A 19,878-nucleotide genomic window follows, 5' to 3' on the forward strand; every position below is an offset into this window, starting at 1 on the left:
TAATGGAAACTTCAAAGCGATGGCCCCGCTCGATCCAAGACACCTACTTACCGGCAAAGCAGGCCATGCATTGAGATAATTGGGTAAGTGTAGTAATTTTTAAAAAATTAAATATTTTTTTTTTTGAGTTATGCGTTTACTTTTTAACTGTTCTTGTGTTATTGAATCAGAGGCATGTTGTCTGCTTTGACACATCTACACGATCTGGGATTCCACACTAGTGGAAAGTGGAAAAACATTTATGTCATCCAAGATTGTTGGCAGACCTTGAGAAAGGAGCGGAGGACTCCCAAGTTTCCAAAGATTATCTCAAATTTTCTGAATGGAACGAATTGAAAATCTTCCCTCCGAAGAAGGATGCACCGTTTGATATTGTTGAATTCCTCGACATACTGAAGGTGGGGTCGCTTAAGATCTGGAATTTCTTTGTTGTTTTTGTACACTTATCTTATTTTTTCCTAATACTATCTGTTAATTTTCCAAATTGTCTTGTTTTCAGCAAAATCCAATATCTGTCAACAAAACATTCGATATTATTAAGTCCTACAGATGGGACTTATTTCATAACTAGGCGTTGACAACGTAACATTACTGAGTTGCTATTCACGTCTTGTGAAACAATTTCGAAGTTTCAAAATAACTGTGAACGGGAAGCAGGTAAAAGATTGGCGAAGGTGTGTTTCCCCTAATACTGAACTGTCTAAGGTGTTGTTTTATCCTGGAAAAACAACGCCAGTGATGGCGTATTCGAATGAACCTTGGGATCATTTTAGGTATATGAGAAATGCAATTGCGCATCTTATAGCCAACTGCTAGTTTGCGGTATGTAATGTTAAATCAAGTTCGTTATCAATTGTTTTTAAAAAAATTCAAGTTTTAACATTTTTTTTTTCTTTGTTTTTTTATTTTTTAACTTGAAAAAGGGTATCAAAGTTGATACAGATTTTGCGGACAAGTGCCTTACGGTGGTGTTTCCCGACAGCATCTCTCATGTGCAACGGTTTCTTGACAAGTTTATTTGAGTGTAAGTATTTACTGTTCCCACCCCAGAGGAAAGTTAGGGTATACTGTAACTTTTTGGACCTATTAGAGAAGATACACTTTCTGCTTTGGCATACGTTCATTCTATCTTGAAATACACCGATGGAGTTTAACTTGGAAAGTAGTTTACGGCCGTGTATACTTTAACTTTCTTATGAGTAACTAGTTTTTGTTACACTTAAATGTTAATGTTCCAACTAGTCAACTTCAAGGCTTTTCATAGTCAAGGGAGTCAGCTGCTTTCCAAGCTTTCTCTTAGACTGCAAACTCTTGAATCACATAAGCTCAATTTGAAGGTCATCTTTCATAAGATCATGTCAACATCTTTTCTCTCCTTTTGCATAGCTTCTCGAACTAAAGTAAAGGAAAACCGATGAAATTAAACTCCATCTGTGTATTTCAGGGGAAACCAAATCCACACTGTAAAGTCTTTTCTTTTTCTTTTTTTATATAAAAAAAAGGAAAATCTCATTGTAAAGTAGTTCAAACAATGTATGTTGACTTCAAGGCTTATAAATTATAACCCACATTCCTCCACCTGCAGATTCTTATGGCCCTGCATATATCATCATGAAGAAAGGTCGGTATGTATTTAAATTCTTTTGTTTTTTTTTTATGGTGTATATATTTTGTTTTTGAGATTGATATTTGGAATGGTATTTAGACTTGCCACTTGTTCAACATGAAAATAAAAGAAACAGTTGATGTTTTGGGGATAGAGTCGTTCTCAATTTTGCCATTTTTGTGCTGTACGGTTTATGTGTAGATCTTCCTTTCCCCTTCCTCTTTATTTCCATTGTAGATGTGATTCAATTTATTGATTTTCGTAATTTGCTTAATTTTTATTTTTTTTCCCATGTTTTATTTTTTTTATTTTTATTTTTAAGATGAAGGAGCATCGAAAGCCAATGAAGCTGTGGTGCCAGACAGCAATGATTTTAGTAGAAGAGGAGCAAGTAATTGTTTTGGGTTTTTCAGATTGTTAATGCATGCTACCTCTAGATATTCCATCTTATGTTAATTAATATCCATTAGCTGTTGTTTTTGGGCTGTGGCGATGGTGGGTGGTGTTTGGGTTCCAAAATGTTGCTACTTCTAGAAGGAAGAATTGATAAGCTTTCAAATACTCACTGTTTTATGGCTGTATTTTTTATTTATTTTTTATTTTTTATTATATCTTTCCTTCATTCTAGCTCCACGGACCACTTGTTTCAAGCATGGGGAAGTACATGCGTGCGTAGAATCTAAGTTCTCATTTTCTTCCATTTTGTGCAACTAATACCATATGTTAGATTTGTACCCAGTTTTGCATATCCTAATAGTGGTGACAGTTCTGTTATATTTGGAATGCTATAAAATTTTCCTACTTTTACATCTTTTTTACACTCACTCCTACTGGTTTGATCCAGATGAAAGTTAGCCCAATTTAGCCAAATTTTTTAACGGTCAGTCTAAAAGGGAGTGAAATACCTATTTTACCCTTTAATATTTTATTTATTTTTATTCTCAAATATCAAAATTAATGACCAAAACACCCTTATTTTTGGAATAAAACAGTATTAACCCATCTCTCTACTTTTGTCTCCCTAACCTCTCAATCTCCTCCATCCATCGTGCCATCACAACCCACCTCTAACCTCTACCACCACAATCCACTTCCGTCCAACCCTTCTATATCTCTCCACTCGCTGCCACCAAAATAAAAATATATTTAACTATTTATCTCTATGATATGTGTATATATATATACATATACACATACACAGTCAGAACCATCATGTGGCCACTACCACCAACTCCCACCGTAGCCACTTTCTGTCCACCCTTACACCACCTACCATTGCCACAGCCCATCCCTTCTCTCTCTCTCTCCACCGCAACCTCCACCCCAAATTGCAGCCGTCGGCTGCATCACCACCGCCTCTGTGCTCCTCCTCCTTAGTGTCACCGACTGATTGTAGATTTTGTCGTCAATTCCCAATTTTGGGTAGGTATTGGTGGCCCAAGTTGTGGCGACGGTGGTGGTGCTGGAGTAATCAAGGGGATCCTATAGAATTGAAGATTACGAATAATGTCGGCCTCCAACTTTCCCTTTCATGACCAGCAACTTGCAGCCACTGTTATCCTATAGAATTGAAGATTAGAATCTGGATGCCGTCGTCTTCGGCGTCAAGATACAGTACATTGCCGGCGGTGGATGGGTGATTTTCTTCGGAATATTCTCTCTGTATCTATTATCTTATGCATCTTTTACTTTTGTGTATTATATATATATATATATGTAGTATTATGTAATTGTATATATAAGAGTTGAAATAGGGATTTTTTTTTTCACCTCTTTTTTTTTTTTTCGGTATACCCAAACACCACCCACCATCGCCTCCTTCACTGTGGATTTGAAGAGAGATTATGTTGTTGAAGGTTGTGCGTACAATTTGGCAATAATTTTGATTGCAATCTGAAGAATATAAAGGAATCTATTTCTATGGTTAAAGAAGGATGGCTGTCAATAGACTTGGTCCAGAGTTTTAAATTGTTCTATCATTCATATCTATTTCTATATCTATATCTATACTATTATTAAATGTGCAAAGTGTTTCAATATTTCAGTATTTATTTATTAATTGATATAAATTCTATAAAATTCAAAATTACCTAATAAAATTAAAATTAACAAAATATAAGAAGAGTTTAATTCAAATGACAAAGTCCCACATTGGTTTTAAGTAAAAATGATTACAGGAAAGCCTCTTATAAAATTATAGAGCTAAAGAATTAATAATCACACATTCTCGACCTTTTGGTTAAAATCAAGTGTAGTACTAAATTTTTTTGGGTCGGCCTTTTAACTAACCTTTCTTGGTGTTTTGGCTAAGATCAAATGTAGTACTATTTTCTCGGTTGTGCAAAGAGTTTCAGTATTTATTTATTAATTGATGATATAAATTCTATAAAACTCAAAATTATCTAATAAAATTCAAATGAACAAAATATAAAAAGAGTTTAATTCACAATAAAAAGCTCTAATTAATTATTATATCCCACGATATAAATTCTATAAAACTCAAAATTACCTAATATTTATTTATTAATTGATTTAAATTCTACAAAACTCAAAGTTACCTAATAAAATTCAAATTAATTCAAATTAACAAAATATAAAAAGAGTATAGAGTAGAGAGACATATTCAATTGGGTAAGTGTTTCAGTATTTATTTATTAATTGATATAAATTCTATAAAACTCAAAATTACCTAATAAAATTAAAATTAATTAAAATTAACAAAATATAAAAAGAGTTTAATTCAAATTACAAAGTCCCACATTGGTTTTAAATAAAAAGGATTACATAAAAGCCTCTTATAAAACTATAGAGTTAAAGAAATAATAATCACACCTTATCGGCGTTTTGGCTAAGATCAAGTGTAGTACTAAATTTTTTTTGGGTCGGCCTTTTGGCTAACCTTTCTTGGTCTTTTGGTTAAGATCAAGTGTAGTACTATTTTCTCGGCCTTTATGCAAAGAGTTTCAGTATTTATTTATTAATTAATGATATAAATTCTATAAAACTCAAAATTACCTAATAAAATTTAAATTAATTCAAATTAACAAAATATAAAAAGAGTTTAATTCACAATAAAGAATTCTCATTAATTATTATATCACACGATATAAATTCTATAAAACTCAAAATTACCTAATATTTATTTATTAATTGATATAAATTCTATAATACTCAAAATTATCTAATAAAATTCAAATTAATTCAAATTAACAAAATATAAAAAGAGTATAAAGTAGAGAGACATATTCAATTGGGTGAGTGTTTCAGTATTTATTTATTAATTGATATAAATTCTATAAAACTCAAAATTACCTAATAAAATTAAAATTAATTCAAATTAACAAAATATAAAAAGAGTTTAATTCAAATTACAAAGTCCCACATTGGTTTTAAGTAAAAAGGATTACATAAAAGTCTCTAATAAAACTATAGAGCTAAAAAAATAATAATCATACCTTATCGCCCTTTTGGCTAAGATCAAGTGTAATACTAAATTTTTTTGGGTCGGCCTTTTGGCTAACCTTTCTTGATTTTTTGGCTAAGATCAAGTGTAGTACTACTTTCTCACTCGTTGTGAAAAGAGTTTCAGTATTTATTTATTAATTGATGATATAAATTCTATAAAACTCAAAATTACCTAAACAAATTCAAATTAATTCGAATTAACAAAATATAAAAATAGTTTAATTCATAATAAAAAACTCTCATTAATTATTATATCCCACTATATAAATTCTATAGAACTCAAAATTACCTAATATTTATTTATTAATTGATATAAATTCTATAATACTCAAAATTACCTAATAAAATATAAATTAATTCAAATTAACAAAATATAAAAAAAGTAGAGAGTAGAGAGACATATTCAATTGGGTCAAAGCCAATTCGAGCAAGTGGCAAGAGACTCACTTCAGAAATTGTGGATCTTTATATTGCCTTGAAATAAGGGAAACGAAGTAACAAGCAATTCTAAAATTTATTTTTTAAAAAAATAAAAAAAAATTCCAAATTCAAAATTTTTATCTCATGCTTTTCTAATTGAAAATCTCAAAATATATATTAGTGAGTTTTTTAATAAAAGAAAATCTAATTAGACAAGTAATATTAATATAAAAAATTATTTATTAATTGATATAAAAAGAGGTTTTAAAAGAGTTTCTATAAAACTCTAATACAAATTACCTATTTATTATGAGTTTTTTTAATTAAAGAAAATCTAATTAGAAAAGAATTATTAATATAAAAAATATTTATTAATTGATATAAAGAGTTTTTAAAAGAGTTTCTATTAAACTCTAAAACAAATTACCTATTTATTTATTATTTGTTTTTTAATACAAGAAAATCTAATTAGACAAGAGCTATTAATAGAAAAAATATTTTTTAATTGATATAAAAAATAAAATATTTTTTCTAAAACTCTACTACAAATTACCTTTTATTATGAGCTTTTTCAATAAAAGGTAATCTAATTAAACAAGAATTATAAATATATAAAAAATTTATTAATTCATATAAAAAGAGTTTTAAAAATATTATCTATAAAACTTTAACACATATTACCTATTTATATATTTATTGTAACGACTCGGAGGTCCGAACCGTTAGCCGGGTCCTTATTCGAACCCGAGGTCGTCTACATCAACCTTATCATTTCTAGAGTCAAAGCAACCCATTTAAGATCAAAACTAGGCTTTCACAATGGCTCTAATCAATTTACAAAGGTTAAGAATGGAGAAATAAGCAAGGAAGAGCAGAACCACCCATACAGGTGCACTTCGGTCGATTGAAGTAGAGCTTCGGTCAGCCGGAGCAGACCCTCAAGAACCGGTCGACCGAAACCTTCCATCGTTCAACCGAAAAGAGAGATGTCGAGAGTGTGAAGATGGTTTGGTCGACCGAACCATTACGGTCGACCGAAACAGGAGATCCTGAGAGCACCCACTTGGTTCGGTCGACGGATGAGCCACTTCGGTCGACCGAAATGACTCCGTCGAGCCATGAAGCTGAAACTAAGGTGCTGCACTATGAAGGAGAGAGGAAACTGGAATGGGGACCTCGCAAATACTTCAAACTTGCTCCATGCAATCAAGAATGAGATTTCTACAATCGTGAACGAGAATATAATGTATAGTCATAGTTACAACATCATATAATTTAGTTACATAGGAATTATGCATGGTCTTTACAACTTAAACAAATTTACATCAAACTAAACTCAAGGTACATAATAGTTACAAAGGCCATGACAACTAGCTTAAATACATTCCTCAAAATGAAACTTTTACAAAAGAATGGCCAGTTTACAAAATTAACAAAATGATTATCAAACAACACTTAAGCTTGCGGTGGATGGTCATCCGGTAACTCCTTTCCCTGACCTGAAAAATATTAAGTATGTGGGGTGAGCAATTTGCTTAGCAGGTAGCACTTAAGACATGCTTCTTGTGTCCCCGTGAATCAATACAAAGAATAAAGCAATGGGAATCGAAATCATACTATGTCGGGATGATACAACATAACAACCAACTTTCAAGTATAAACAAAGAGATGTTATGCAATGCAATGAATGAGAATGTCTCTCCCCATTTTCATCATTCAAAACCATTGCTTTCAAACTGTTAATATAACCCGCCCTTTGGTGACCCCGTAGCGACACGAGAGAATGATTGGCTAGTGTCCCTGACCCTTGGTACCCCCGCGGCGTCATTATGGGGCCCATCTAGCTCAATCACGCTAAGGCAATCTCCCTAGTTCCCTCTAGGCTATATTAACACTCCGGCCCTTTGGTACTCCCACGGCGACCGGGTTTTCATAAAACACATTAAGCAAACATCTTCCCCAAAGTCCCCTTTTTATACTAAAACAATTCTTCCCCTTTTTCATGCCCGATGATCATGCATGGAAGCATCAATATCAAGTCCACATTCATAATTTCACAATTAGCTCAAGATTAACTAACAAGATATAATTCACATGAATTTGTAAGGAATTTACCACATATTAGCATACATCAATAATCTAGCATTTAAGGCATATGAAAAATCAACACATTGGCATGCTCATCACATAGTTCATTTAATACACATAACTATATACACAACAACTAAATAATTAGCTGGATACTACCCAAATTAAGCATGCTAAACAACCATTTATGAGGAGACAACTCACAAAAGCACAAGAATTTCATGGATTAAGAACCCCTACCTCTATTTGATGCAAAACCCTTAAAATGGGTTCTAAATTTCGAAAGCCAAAGGGAGACCCAAAGCTAAAATTGTTGCTACTCACACGTAGAGCTTGTTGTGCTCTCCGTTTTGCCTCAAACGACACTTAAAACCACCAAGTATTGAGAGAGGAAACTTGGATCAAGGCTTGCTTCCCAAAAGAAAAGAAAAATGAAGAGAAATTGAGTGAGAAGAAAAAGCTACGAGGATAAAGAATGTGAGAAGCAAAAGTGGTCTCTAAACCACTTAATGGGTAATGGTGGGTCCCACCACTATCCTTTTTATTTTTCATTTTTCTTTTGTCTCTATATTACACTACATACACATATGAGTACACCACCACATAAATCTTATGAAAATAAAATGTATGGAATGCAAATGGACTCAACCAAAATTCCTCACGCAAGACGTGAAAAGACAAAAATGCCCTTGCGGCGACGAAAATTCCAGAAAATGAAAATTGCTAAAAATCGAAAACATCACATTTATTATGAGTTTTTTTAATAAATGAAAATATAATTAAACAAGAATATATTTAAAGAAAATAAAAAATTTATATAAAATCTACCACAAATTAGCTGTTTTATTTTCTATAAAAATCTATCACATTATTTATTTATTATGAATTTTTTAGTAAAATAAAATCTATTTGGAGAAGAATATATTTAAGCAAAATAAAATAATTTCTATAAAACTCTACAACAAATTAGCTATTTTATTTTCTATAAAACTCTATCACATACAACATGTATTTATCTATTTATTATGAATATTTTTAAAGAAAATAAAATAATTTCTATAAAATTCTCTTACAAATTATCTATTTTATTTTCTTTAAAACTATATCACATATAACCTGTATTTATTTATGTATTATGAGTTTTTCAATAAAAGGAAATCTAATTAGACAATGATATATTTAAAGAAAAAATAATAATTTTTTATATTTATATAAAAATATATTTATTAATTGATATAAAAATAGTTTTATAAAAATAGTTTCTATAAAACACTAAAAAAAATTCTTGATAATTATCAAAATATAACTAGCCCGACCTAGTTATGATTATGTCATTATCATGAGAGAACACATGTCATCATCTTATTAATCTAAGAAGCCTATAAATAGAGGCACGGAGGAAGAAGGAAGGGGTATAGTGTGATACCCCAAATTTCCGAATGCGGGTTGGCCAGGCCCACGCCCGAATACCTGAGGATATCAAAACAAATTGATAATAAACGAACACAGAGTACAAAAGAATAAAGAAGAATAAATAAAATGCTGACAAGAAACTAAAATGATAATCTAATAATAAACCTCATAATATATTTCCATTAATTAATAAACTCTTCTGATACAACTGATCATCTAAAATACAACTCGGGAATCCATACTGTGTGGACCCTTAGAAAATCCAAACTAAACAAATGACAGTAATCTAAAACAGGAAACTGAATCATAAAGGAACTCCTATGTAGCATCGGAAGAATGAAGTAGACTGATCCCCGCTCAACACGAATAACCTCTACTCGTGACGAACACCTGAAAAATAATGGTGGGTCAGGCCCACAAACAAGTTCTACTCTATTACAGTCCAAGCAGAGATCCGATACACGTATACATCCTAGTCAATCCAACAGTAACTAGTAGTCCGTATATATATATATATATACACACTAAAGGAACCTCACTAGACTATAGGGTTGTCTCAACCTGAATAGTAGGCAACATGCAAAACGCACATATAGTGGGTATGAGTACCTAGACCTACCAGGGTACACAACTACACTATATCTAGCTACACATCCCTGGCGATATACGTGCCCTAACCATTGATCCTGAGACTCAAGCTCATATCATGGCACCATACTTATATATATATAATCTAGTAACCATCCTATCCAGTATAAATTAATCCTCCATAAGTCATTCAACTTGTTCAGCTGACCTGACTTGAATATAAGTAGGACTTAACATTTTAGTTAATCTATTCCCTTATATAATAAATTAATCATCCATAAGTCATTCAACTTGTTCAGCTGACCTGACTTAAATATAAGTAGGACTTAACATTTTAGTTAATCCATTCCCTTATATAAAATAGGTAGGACTTAACTAATAAGTTAATCCATCCCTAAAATGCCACCGTCCCATACCGGTGCATTAAAGTACACAATCCAACAATTGATGTAACAATTAAGGAAATACATCAAACATTCCATAAATAACTATGATAAATATGATATCAAGTTATCACATAATAGGAATGACTTATTATTTCTTTAAACTTCCTATATCATATGTCCTACACAAACTGAATCTTATACATGATGATATTTTATTATACCATTAAATAAGGATTCTCCATATCCAATTCATCCTACACATTTAATCTCAATTGCTAAAATATTTTAAAAGATTAAATCTATTTGTTTGTTTAAAACATTCAAATAGCAAAAACTGTACCCATTTATACTATCCAAAAAGTCCATTGATCCTATCCAAGCCCAACTCCATTTAAAATAAAAATAATATTAATTCAATTTAAACCTATTTTATCAATTAAACATAAAAGCATCATTATGATTGATTCTATTTAAATTTATTAAAACCCAAACCTAGTCCCCATTTAATGTTCAGGAATCCTAGGCATGTTTTTACGTTCCATTATTCCACAGATATGAAAAATACATAATTTAAACATGTAAAAATTCACATAAGAAATCAAATCAAAATCATGCATTTTATCAATTCATAACACAAGAACAGATATGAACCAATTTCATAAAACCTATGTTTTAACCCGATTAAACATGCATAATTATTTAATTTTATATGTTTAATAAATTCTGGAATTTCCTAGGCATGTACAGAAACACGAATCAAAGGGAAAGAGATAGAAGAAGAACTTGCTTTAAACTTTCGGATCGAAAGTTAAACTTCTTCTTCCTTGATCTTCTCTCTATAGGGTTTTTCTCCTCATTCCTTCCTTTTCCTCCTTCCCTCTCTAACACTATCTCTCCGGTATATATCACGTGAATATTTCTAACCCTCCTTACAACCTATAGCTATATATTTATAGGCTAAATAAAATAACCCTAACCCTTTTCCCAATCCAAGTCAACTAAAAAAATGAAAATAAAAATATTAAAAAGGTAAGCAAAATATGTTACGTATATAATTTATGTATATGTTTATTAAATAAATAAATTATACATATTCCATTATTTATTAATGGATTATCCAATAATATTTAAGTTACCATAATATTATTAAGTAACTTAAAATATAACACGTATCAAATCTATGTATATTTTTATTATTTAAATAAACATATACATCACATTAAATATTACTACCCAAATTACCATAAAAGTAATTAATAAATTACTTTCTCTTTTATATATATATTAAAAAGGTAAGTAAAATATGTTACGTATATAATTTATGTATATGTTTATTAAATAAATAAATTATACACATTCCATTATTTATTAATGGATTATCCAATAATACTTAAGTTACCATAATATTATAAAGTAACTTAAAATATAACACGTATCAAATCTATGTATATTTTTATTATTTAAATATAAAACATATACATCAAATTAAATATTACTACCCAAGTTACCATAAAAATAATTAATAATTACTTTCCTTTTTATATATGTATATATATATATATATACGTATATATATATATATATATATATATATATATACATACATTATCCATGGGTAATAATTCATACACATCCAACCTCTTATCCAAGTAGTCCATGGGACCCAATTGGTTGGCCCATTACTACTAACCAAAACCATAAAAGAAAAATAAAATAAAATAATAAAAGAAAAGAAAATATTTAATTTACAATTAAAATAAATAAATAAATACCGAGACTATCCTTTTAAAATTAGGGGTATTACATACAGAAATTCAGAATTTTAGAAATTCAGAATTCCAGATTAAAGTACAGAAGCTCTGCGAAAGAGTTTTAGTATTATTATTTTTTTATATAAAAAAAAATCTATAAAACTTTAAAATCTATCTAATAAAATAATTATTAATTGATATAAAAAGAATAGTTATTTTTTATTAATTGATATAAAGGATTTTTTTATAAAAAATATAAAAAAAAAACTCTATAAAACTCTAAAATCTTCCTAATAAAATATTTATTAATTGATATAAAAAGAATAGTTATTTTTTATGGAGTTTGTATATATATATATATATATTACTCTATAAAACTCTAATATTTACCTTAAAAAATTCAAATAAACCTATTTATCTATTTATTAATATGAATTTTTTAATAAAATAAAATCTAATTAGACAAGAATTATTAATATAAAAAATATTTTATAATGAGTTTCCAAATAAAATGAAATCTAATTAGACAATGATACATTTAAAGAAAATAAAATAATTTATACAAAACTTTATCACAAATTACCTATTTTATTTTTAATAAAACACTATCACACTAAACAAAGATATATTTAAAACATTTCTATAAAACACTAACACATATTACCTATTTATCTATTTATTATGAGTTTTTTAATAAAAGGAAATCTAATTAGAAAAGTATTATTAATTAATATAAAAAGATGTTTTAAAAGAGTTTCTATAAAACTCGAACACAAATTGCCTATTTATCTATTTATTATGTATTTTTTAATAAAAAGAAATATAATTAGACAAGAATTATTAATATAAAAAATATTTTTTAATTGATATAAAAATAATTTTTTAAAGAGTTTCAATTAACTCTATCACAAATTACCTATTTATTTATTTATTATGAGTTTTTTAATATAAGAAAATCTAATTAGACAAGAACTATTAATATATAAAAATTAAAAAAAATTAATTGTTATAAAAAATAGAACAATTTTTCTAAAACTCTACCACAAATTACATTTTTTTTTTTTAATAAAAGGTAATCTAATTAGAAACGAATTACTAATATATAAAAATATTTATTAATTCATATAAAAAGAGTTTTTAAAAGATTATCAATTAAACTCTAACACATATTACCTATTTATTATGTGTTATTTTAATAAAAGAAAATTTATTTAATCAAAGATATTTTTAAAAAATAAAAAAAAAATAATATAATATACCACAAATTAGCTATTTTATTTTTTATAAAACTCTATCACATTGTTTATTTATTACGAGTTTTTTAATAAAAAAAAATCTAATTAGAAAATAATATATTTAAACAAAAAATAATAATTTCTATAAAACTCTACCACAAATAAGCTGTATTATTTTCTATAAAATTATATCACGTATAACCTATATTTATCTATTTATTATGAATATTTTTAAAGAAAATAAAATAATTGCTATAAAACTCTACCACAAATTATCTATTTTATTTTATTTGAAACTCAATCACATATAACCTGTATTTATCTATTTATTATGAGTTTTTTACTAAAAGGAAATCTAATTAGACAAGGATATATTTAAAGAAAATAAAATAATTTTTTAAAAGAGTTTATACAAAACTCTAACACAAATTACTTATTTATACATTTATTATGAGTTTTTTAATAAAAGAAAATATAACTGGAAAAGAATTACTAATATAAAAATATTTAATAATCGATATAAGAAATAAAATAAGTTTTTTAAAACTTTACCAGCAATTACCTTTTATTGTGAGTTTTTTAATAAAAGAAAATCTAATTAGATAAGAATATATATATTTAATGAAAATAAATAATTTATATAATAATCTTTCACAAATTACCTATTTTACTTTCAATAAAACTCTATCACATCCGACAAAGATATTTTTAAAGAGTTTCTATAAAACTCTAACACAAATTAACTATTTTAATTTCTTTAAAACTCTATCACAGATAAGAAATTAGCTTTTATTATGAGTTTCAGTATTTTAGTATTTCAATATTTATTTATTTATATAAAAAATATTTATTCATTAATATAAAAATAGTTTCTATAAAACTTTAAAATTATCTAATAAAATCAATCGCAATAAAATATTTATTAATTGATATGAAAATGTTTTATAAAAATAGTTTCTATAAAACTCTAAAAATTACTTATTAAAATTAATCACAACAAAATATTTATTAATCGATAAAAAAGAATAGTTATTTTTTTGAGTTTTTTTAATAAAAGAAAATCTAATTAAACAGGCATTATTAATATAAAAATTATTTTTTAATTGATATAAAAAATAAAATAATTTTTTCTAAAACTCTACCAAAAATTACCTTTTATTATAAGTTTTTTTTTTTATAAATAAAATGTAATCTAATTAGACAATAATTATTAATATTTAAAAATATTTATTAATTCATATAAAAAGAGTTTTTAAAAGATTTTCTATAAAACTCTAACACATATTACCTATTTATTTATTTATTATGAGTTTTTTTAATAAAAGAAAATATAATTAAACAAGAATATATTTAAAGAAAATAAATTTTTTTTTATAAAATCTACCACAAATTAGCTGTTTTATTTTCTATAAAATTCTATCACATTATCTATTTATTATGAGTTTTTTAATAAAATAAAATCTTTTTAGACAAGAATATATTTAAACAAAATAAAATAATTTCTATGAAAGTCTATCGAATATAACATGTATTTATCTATTTATTATGTATATTTTTACAAAAAAAAATAATAATTTCAATAAAACTCTACCACAAATTATCTATTTTATCAATTTCAAAATATTTCAGTATTTATTTATTATTATAAAAAAATATTTATTAATTTATATAAAAAGAGTTACAAAAAATTGTAATTTTTTATAAGGTTTATTGTTATATGTTTCAAATCAACAATTAAAAAAAAAAAAATTTGAAAACTAAATTTTCTATAAATTACAAAACATTTATCACGTGCATCGCACGTGCCTTTTCCTAGTATGTATAAATGTGTATTATATTTATTTTGTTCTTGGTTCTTTGTTGTTGTGGATTCTTAGGAACTGAAATTGAGTTAATTTTTTTGGGGTTGATTTGGGGCAGAGAGCATATGTATGCGCGCATATATAAGTCAATTCACAAGAAGTTGGAGCAATAATACAGAAAGCTCCATGTGGACCGTCCATGCATAATGGATCAGTGTAAATATATATTTTTGACCTTATAATTAAACTATTTGTTTATGGTGAAAAAATTAGAAGAGATTGTGTAATATTAAGTTATACTTTTGCCCCTCAAAAAATCTGGTTGGGATGAACAAATTATAAGAGATTGTGTAGTGTGTATATATATATGTGTGGGGTTTTTTTGACAAGAATAACCCTATTTATTACTCTTCTTATGTTTGTAAGTTAATACAATTATGTAATTTGCACTCATGGAAAATCTTCTTCCCAATTTTATTTTATTTTGTTTTTCCTTCTCTTTTTCTCGAGAGTTCATATTGCCGGCAAGCAGTGCAAGAAACACTGTGAGATTGCCATCGCCCAGAGAGCATTGCAAGAGAGAAGTGAAATCCATATTTTTATCCCTCTGGCATCGACAGTGCAGTTGTCGATTCATTGGATTCGGCCAGACTCAATATTTTAATTCTGGCTTCTCACCGGAATCATTCTCTTGTCGTCGATGTCATCTTATTGAACATGGAATAGTAAAATAAACTATGAGAAAGTTGAGTTCCATTGAACCCAATCTGAATTCATGTTCAAATCTGGTTTGTATACATATTACGAATTTGATTTACTAAGCACTTTTATTTTAATGTTTTCTTTTTAAGAAGCACCAGAAAGCTCACAGCAGAAGGTTCACAACGGTAATGGTAGGTAATGAAATTTAGAAATAGTAAGAGAACGGCAAACACAAACTGATGGAAAGAGAAGAGGAACACCAGTTATATTGTTGATACAAGTGGGTCACTTTTTGTCCATTAAAATAATAATTTCAGTTTAATGAATGAATAATTTAGTTAAGGTTATTTTTGTCCAAAACTTTTTTAACCTCTCACTGTTTTGACGTTTAATATGCATATGGAGGTAGTGTATCAAGTCAACGAAATTAGAGTGGTAGTTGACCAATATATCACCCCAACTTCTGGCTGGAGATGAAAAGCTTGAGGGTGCTTTGTGTAATTTGCCCTATAATATATAGAGGGTTAGTTTTGTTCATTAAATAATTAGAAAAAAGCTTAAAATGATAATTTCATTATTCAAATAAGTCAATTCATGTATAAATTCACTTTGTGTTAGAGGTGGTGGAGTGTTATTGTTAACTTTTTCAAATCCCGGACATTTTCGAAAAAATAAAAGAGTAAAACGGATATTATAGCACTAATTTATGTCAGGTTTGATAAAATTTAATAAAAAAGTAAAACGGGTATTATAATACTAATTTATGTCAGGTTTCATAAAATTTATTAACCCAATGTCAGGTCACACGCAAGAATTGAGAAAAAATAAATGTTACTTTCCTTTTTATCCCAAAAGTTGTAACTTATTATTTGGTTCGAAGTGAAAGATTAAAGGTTAAATAATTTGCTATAGCCAAACTCAATTCCTGAGCTCAAACTTCAGGTCAAAATTAATAAAGAACAATTCAATTATAAAACATATAAATTCTATTAAATGAATAATATTCACTAGTTTTGTCTGGTTTAATTCATGAATTTCGACCAATGAACATTTTTTCACGAGCTCAAGGAACGAAGCCATGAATTATTCAGTTTAACAAAGGAATGCCAATAGTTCCAATTTGTTTACAACCCTAGTGAAGATTTTTTTAATTTTTATTTATTTATTTAAAATATTCAGAAAATTAGGAAATAAATAGAAAAGTGAAACATATTTCAATTAAAACTTCTAAACCTTCGTTACTATCTGTATAACATAACTTTTGCATCTTCTCTCACTCATCCTTCTCTTTGTTAAAAGGAGATCGACATGATGGACTAAGCAAAGAAACCAATCAAGTCAGGCAACTGTTTTTCTAAAAAGATAGAATCTCAGTATACAACTCCTAAAAGCCATCCCTTTCTTTCTTCTTTTCACAAACCCAAACATATAAAACCTTCCATCATTTTCTTTCCTTTCCACCTTAAATCAATCTCCAAAAACCCACTCCAATTCCAACCTCCATAGCCATGTCTCTGATCAATCGCCCTCGGGTTAGGGTCAATGGAGTCCAGAGAATGAGAACTCACCATTACTATTGGTGTAGGCAATGCCAAAGAACTGTCAGGATAGCCTCAACCAACCCATCTCAAACTTTATGTCCCTATTGTTTAGGCCTACTCGGCTCTGAGCTCGACATGTCAAGGCCAATGCTCTTTCTCGAACCATCCCCTGCATCGCGGTTACTGGATGCCATGGTTGCAATGTTTGATCCCCCCTCAACAACAAGCCAAACTAGTGATGAAAACTGCCGTGCTTGCGAAGCTTGGATAATCCTCCATTTGGCACGCCCTATTCGTCCCCCAGGAGCCCTCTCTCCACCTGAAAGCGCGGTTCCTGAGGCCATGGACTCGATGGAAGTCTCTCCCGGTAATGGGATTGAAGAGGTGATTCAGGAGCTGACACAGAATGATAGGTCCGGGCCACTACTGCACCTGTTTCAGCCATTGAGGCTTTGCCTACGGTGATACTCACATCGGGACATTTGAGCACTGACTCCTACTGTCCTGTCTGAAAGGATGAGTTTGAGGTTGGTGTGGAAGTGAGAGAGCTGCCTTACAAGCATTTTTATCACCCTGATTGCATCATTCCTTGGTTGAGCATCCACAATACATGTCCAGTGTGTCGGTACCAGCTAAAAGTTGACGATGATTCTGATCAAATTGACAATATTGCTGAAAATTTTGGTGTGGAAGAGGTAGCAGATCAACTGAACAGGTGGTGGACTCAACCGCATTCTTTGTGGCCAATCAGTCTATTGTCAAATTGGAGGTCATGGTACCTCAATGTCAGAGGCAATAGAATAAACTCTTCTGAAGGTACTTTATTTTTTTTGTTTAAAACTATGGTTTAATTCAAATTTCACATGCAAAATTAACATTTCATATCCTACATTCTTGTTCCTTCATATTATAACAAAATGAAAGCTATCTAGCTAGTCCATCTCTATCATCATTAATATTGCGGTCATACTAATTTGTCTGGTAACATTTTACAGACAGACATGGATTAAGCTGTAACATTCATTTTATAAACTCATAACTCTTGGAGCTGCTAACTCTCTTGAAGTAAAATGTAACAGAAATGTGTTATTTTCAACAGATGGTCCGTGGTGGCGCTCTTGGCTCATTTTCTAGATTTTTGTCCAAATTGCAACCCTGTGGAAGCCAGAAGAAAGTGGTTTGTATAAACAGTTTTATGATTGAATCATCTCTTTGGCAGGTATTTATTTATATATACTTTTTTTAGAGATTACTCTGATGCAAATGGCAAGGTATCAAGGTGGGGGGTTGTTGTCGTCGCACTACACCACAAGCTTAAGAGTGTGCATTACTGTGATACCCCCTGATTTCGGAACACGGGTTGATCAAGTCCGCGCACAAAATCAGGGGATATCAAAACAATTAAAGTATTTCAAACAAGCACAGAGTACAAAAAGAAATAAAATAAATAAATAATTCGCTGAAGGAAAATCTATTAAATAAAAATTCCATTAATAACTCCAAAAGTTACAACTCGGGAATCCCGTAAGTCAAGGGCCCCTGATAACATAATCCAATACTCCAATGGTCTCTAAATAAAATCCATTATCTACAATAAGAAAATATCCAACATTGAAATAAGAAGAAGGAATGGATAAGTCCTCCAGTTGCGGATCCTCAACCTTGAGATTTGAACTTCTAATAACCTGAAAAATAAATCGTGGGTTAAACCCTACGAGCAAGTTCTCTCTACCAGACCTCTGAAAACCAATAAATAGATCATCTCTAATCAAAACCAAACCTAATAAAGTCTTTATCTTTAATGTACATAATTATATACAATATAACTATCACAACTATTACCAAGTTCATTAATTCCAAACCCATTATCAATGATTAATTAATAATCATACCTAGTCCAATCCACAATTTCTTTTAAAGAAACTCCTCTAACCCTAACTCCATCATAGACAGCAATTTAATAATTTAAACCATAAAATATAATTATAAGAACATTATATTTAATTCCAAAACCAATAATGATTTTTAAGTATTTAAATCACACAGTCAATATCTAGACTTTGACAAATCATCCGTGTCACTACCAGTATTATTTTATTAATATGTATAAAATAATACACTAAGACTATTCTACTTTAAGAATATCTAATCCTAATCCAACTTACACAAACAGTAACCATAGATTATATATTTTAATCATCAAATACACAACAATATAATTACATTTTGGCAAATCAGCCATGCCATTATAAATATATTTATTTATATATCGGCAACTCAACCATGCCTCCTTAAGTATGTTTATTTATACATTGGCAATTCAACCATGCCTCCACAAGTATAATTATTTATACTTTTAATTAGCAACTCATCCATGCTTTCCATGTATGTATTATATTCATATAAATATTTAGGTAATATATTTAACCCTTTGACAATTCATTCATGCCTACACTTTAACCATGAATCAATTTTAAACTTAACCATACGCTAAATCATACATAGCCATCTCATGCATATTCTACGCATATCATTAATTTAATAATCAACCTATCAAGATATACCAAATAAGAATGATAATATTAATCATCTTAAATGATATATATATACATACACATATATCACACAATATATATATGTATATTACCTTGCATAATAATTCTTAATTATTTACAACATATACATATATCAATACATATATATATATATATATATATATATATATATATATATATATATATTTCCCTCCAAACCAATCACATATTAGTTAATTCATATATATACATATGTAAAATAAATATATATATGTATGTAAAGTTCCTTCCATAACCAATATATTAATTAATTATAATTACGCTAACTAAATGCAACTAGTTATCGT

General features: G+C 28.7%; 1 protein-coding gene across 1 annotated transcript; it reads left to right on the top strand.

Annotated features, from left to right (window-relative positions):
• The first annotated feature begins 16,964 nt into the window (after positions 1 to 16,964).
• LOC132295878 (uncharacterized) lies at positions 16,965 to 18,007 on the top strand. The gene is made up of 3 exons (XM_059794143.1): positions 16,965 to 17,381; positions 17,513 to 17,692; positions 17,993 to 18,007. The coding sequence occupies exons 1-3, from the start codon at positions 16,965 to 16,967 to the stop codon at positions 18,005 to 18,007; spliced, it is 612 nt and encodes a 203-aa protein (XP_059650126.1).
• The last annotated feature ends 1,871 nt before the right edge of the window (positions 18,008 to 19,878 follow it).

Source organism: Cornus florida, unplaced genomic scaffold (assembly GCF_030987335.1).
Source record: "Cornus florida cultivar Cherokee Brave unplaced genomic scaffold, ASM3098733v1 CherokeeBrave_3.0.0_Hap2_Chr02, whole genome shotgun sequence".
Taxonomy (NCBI): Eukaryota; Viridiplantae; Streptophyta; class Magnoliopsida; order Cornales; family Cornaceae; genus Cornus; species Cornus florida.